Source organism: Rhagoletis zephyria, unplaced genomic scaffold (genome assembly GCF_001687245.7).
Source record: "Rhagoletis zephyria isolate East Lansing unplaced genomic scaffold, Rhagoletis_zephyria_1.1 Rzeph_scaffold_01481, whole genome shotgun sequence".
In the NCBI taxonomy this organism is placed as follows: domain Eukaryota; kingdom Metazoa; phylum Arthropoda; class Insecta; order Diptera; family Tephritidae; genus Rhagoletis; species Rhagoletis zephyria.
Window position 1 is genome coordinate 15,998 of NW_016158565.1, and position 3,850 is coordinate 19,847.

The window sequence follows — 3,850 nt, forward strand, 5'->3', positions numbered from 1 at the left end:
TTGGAACTGAAGCTTTGAAACGATCGATGAGACGTTGGAATGTTGCAGGCGCGTTCCGCAATCCGAATGGCATCCTATTAAATGAGAATGTACCAAACGGGGTGATAAGGCATGTCTTGTCACGATATTGATTCCTAACCTTGATTGCATTTTAGCATTTTAGCAAAAGAAAGGCGATAAGGCGGGCTGAAAATAGGCTCATGGTCGCCAGTATCGATTTTGTGCTCTGCATACGGAGTCGGTTCATCGCTGCTCCCAAATGCTTCTGCATGGGCCTAAAGAACGCTGTCGAGCTGCCTTTTCTGCTCCTGGTTCAAGCCGTTGCCATCAGATGGTTTCACCAACTTGAAGTCGATGGAGTATAGCCTAGTGAAATCGCTATCGTCATAATTTCCGATATTGTAAATCAAGCCATTGAAAAGGGATGGCAGTAATTTCCTTTCCGGAGTAACAGCATCAGCTGGTAACGCGTCTTTAAAAATAGCTTGTACGGAGTGCGGTGAGTACTCATTGTCAGAAAACTCTGGACCGTAAGATTCGAACTCAGACATGTACATTTTCGAACGATCTACTTCCCTCTCTGGCTCTTCCTCCGCTACTCTTTTCGGTCGTGTGCTTGACACTTTAACAGTCTCTATAAAATTTAACTTCAGAGGCAAAGCAGGCGCGAAATCGAAGTGTTGCATTGGATCACTCTCAAAGTACCAATACCTTTGACCCATATTCAGGACTATACCAGCCTGCTCGAGAAAATCCATACCTATAAGAGTACGGTTACCGCACGCATTAGGCAAAATAATAAACTCGATGTTGAGACGACGTCCACCAATCAAAATTTCGCAGACGGTGGATAAGCACGCTTGAGTGGATGTACTACCATCAGCTAGAGTAATCTCACATTTAACATTTCGGTATTTGCATCCCTTGAAATCCATGACGGACTTCGAGTTTGCGCTCGCTACGCTTGTACGTGCACCAAAATCGAAAAATACTTGACCTGGAACACCAAAAAGATGAACGTTTACCACAGGAATGTCTCTTTCAATACCACGAGCAGTCAAATTGTTGAAATTTGCGAAATCGCCAGCGGGTTGATTTTTATTGCGACAAGTTGTGCAATTTACGCGAGTAAAACCTGGCGCGTTACACCCATAACATGCAAATTTGGGCTTCACAGCTACGGCCTGTGCAATAGCAGCTGACTGAGCTTCAGCAGCCTTAGCTTTTTGCCTTTTGAAGCAATTTTCTAGCGTGTGCCCCTTCTTGCGGCAAAAATTACAACGTAGAGCTACTTCAGCAACACTCGCACTCTTTGGAACATGTTCGCAATTCACCGTTTTACGCTCGCTTACAAAATGTTCAGCCTCTCGTGCTTCACTAAGTAATTGCTCATAAGACGAAACCTTTTGCCGGCTTAAGAGCGAAATACACCACACAAGCGGTTTGTCAAACCGCTTGTGTGGTGTATTTCGCTCTTTACTCTCTCACGTATTTGCGCGTGCAACATACCAAACAGCATGTCTAGTTGTTCTGCTTCGGCAGGAACATTCTGCAGCTGCGAAAATAATGCTCGCTTCTTCCTAATGAAGGTGTCCGTAGGCTCGGTCTTATTTTGCTTTATATCAAAAATTTCAGAATNCTCTCTCACGGATTTGCGCGTGCAACATACCAAACAGCATGTCTAGTTGTTCTGCTTCGGCAGGAACATTCTGCAGCTGGGAAAATAATGCTCGCTTCTTCCTAATGAAGGTGTCCGTAGGCTCGTTCTTATTTTGCTTTATATCAAAAATTTCCGAATAAATACGCCATGCTGGCTTTGGTGGTGAAAAGCTTTCGCGCAGCCTGCGTACGACGTCGGCCAAATCAGCAAACTCATCCTTAACACCACGCCACCACTCTGCAGCATCACCCTCAAGCAACATTGGCATACCTTTAATAGCGTCAACGTCGTTGATTTTCTCTACCGTTTTGAACGTCGAAATTGCAGCAATAAATTCTTCTACTTTAGAAGGATTCCGTTCACCATTGTATCGCGCATTACAGGTGCTAACGTTCCCGTGCGATCGTTTGTGGTATGAACAGNACGCGAGTAAAACCTGGCGCGTTACACCCATAACATGCAAATTTGGGCTTCACAGCTACGGCCTGTGCAATAGCAGCTGACTGAGCTTCAGCAGCCTTAGCTTTTTGCCTTTTGAAGCAATTTTCTAGCGTGTGCCCCTTCTTGCGGCAAAAATTACAACGTAGAGCTACTTCAGCAACACTCGCACTCTTTGGAACATGTTCGCAATTCACCGTTTTACGCTCGCTTACAAAATGTTCAGCCTCTCGTGCTTCACTAAGTAATTGCTCATAAGACGAAACCTTTTGCCGGCTTACTCTCTTACGGATTTGCGCGTGCAACATACCAAACAGCATGTCTAGTTGTTCTGCTTCGGCAGGAACATTCTGCAGCTGCGAAAATAATGCTCGCTTCTTCCTAATGAAGGTGTCCGTAGGCTCGGTCTTATTTTGCTTTATATCAAAAATTTCAGAATAAATACGCCATGCTGGCTTTGGTGGTGAAAAGCTTTCGCGCAGCCTGCGTACGACGTCGGCAAAATCAGCAAACTCATCCTTAACACCACGCCACCACTCTGCAGCATCACCCTCAAGCAACATTGGCATACCTTTAATAGCGTCAACGTCGTTGATTTTCTCTACCGTTTTGAACGTCGAAATTGCAGCAATAAATTCTTCTACTTTAGAAGGATTTCGTTCACCATTGTATCGCGCATTACAGGTGCTAAACGTTCCCGTGCGATCGTTTGTGGTATGAACAGCACGTATCAAACGCTCAAACTGCTCCGTCGTTAATGACACAGACATACAATATGCCTCTTTGGAACCTTGACTACTAGATTAAAACAATGCACATAGTTATGTACGTAAATGTCGGGGTAACACCTGTTCAATGTTTTAATAATTTTTATATTCCAATAGTAACTTATACAATTTGTAACTAATAAAAGCAATGACTTAAGTTGGTTGCATATGCATTTTTACTACCGATGCACTGGTATTTTGATTTTCAACAATATTGCTGCATGGATGTTTACAAATATTTTACAAACGTAAATTGTAGCAACCAATTGCTGAAAGTAATTTATAGCCTTGCACCCAATTAATAATGCATATAAAAGTGTTATGAATAATTTAATTGAAAAATGGCGTCATTTCATTTGCATACATCGTTTTATTTAAACCGACGTAGTAGTAAAGGTACGTGTGTTAGATGCTCATATGTACATACTAGGGATGCGAATCCCGGGATCCCGGTGTTTTGAGGTCCAGAAAATCCCAGGATTTGCTTGCAATAGTCCCGGTATCGCGAAAAACTTGAAACTTGTTATGAATTTTGAAGTATGATTTTTGTAAAATGCCGCTTTGACTCCAATTAACAAAAAGCTTGAAACTGTTCTTTTAAATTGCAGTCTGAGCCTTTTCTTGAAGAAGATTCAAATGAATTTACTCATAGCGTCGCTAATGTAAGCGAAACAGAGAGTTTTAATGAAAAGTTAGATAACTTTTTACACCAATCTACTTAAAACTTCCTCAAATCGAAAAGCTTATAATTTGTCCGAAGTGCTGGGGTAGGGGTCATTATCTTCAACCTGACAGTTCAGTTCAGCCTAAAAGTGTTGAGGCCGAAATATATTTTTTGTCATCAGTAGGTTTTGTATGTAAAAATTTCAGGTCAAGATTAGAAGACTCCGCTTTGCTGCTTTACGAAAAAATAATAACAACACCGGCACAAAAAAGGGGCGTGTGTTGTTAACCAGACCCACCTACCAACATATGTATATATCGA

General features: G+C 42.2%; 1 protein-coding gene across 2 annotated transcripts; it reads right to left on the bottom strand.

The window, feature by feature from the left end:
- Window positions 1-256: 256 nt before the first annotated feature.
- Window positions 257-3,351, bottom strand: LOC108364160 (uncharacterized). 2 transcript variants are annotated; one of them, XM_017617751.1, is made up of 2 exons: window positions 2,365-3,351; window positions 257-1,403 (listed from the first exon to the last, which is right to left on the bottom strand). In XM_017617751.1, the coding sequence occupies exons 1-2, from the start codon at window positions 2,866-2,868 to the stop codon at window positions 276-278; spliced, it is 1,632 nt and encodes a 543-aa protein (XP_017473240.1). In that variant the 5' UTR covers window positions 2,869-3,351; the 3' UTR covers window positions 257-275. The 2 variants fall into 2 exon arrangements, with proteins under 2 accessions (XP_017473240.1, XP_017473239.1); XM_017617750.1 differs by having other exon boundaries at window positions 257-1,135; window positions 2,097-3,351.
- Between the last annotated feature and the right edge of the window lie 499 nt (window positions 3,352-3,850).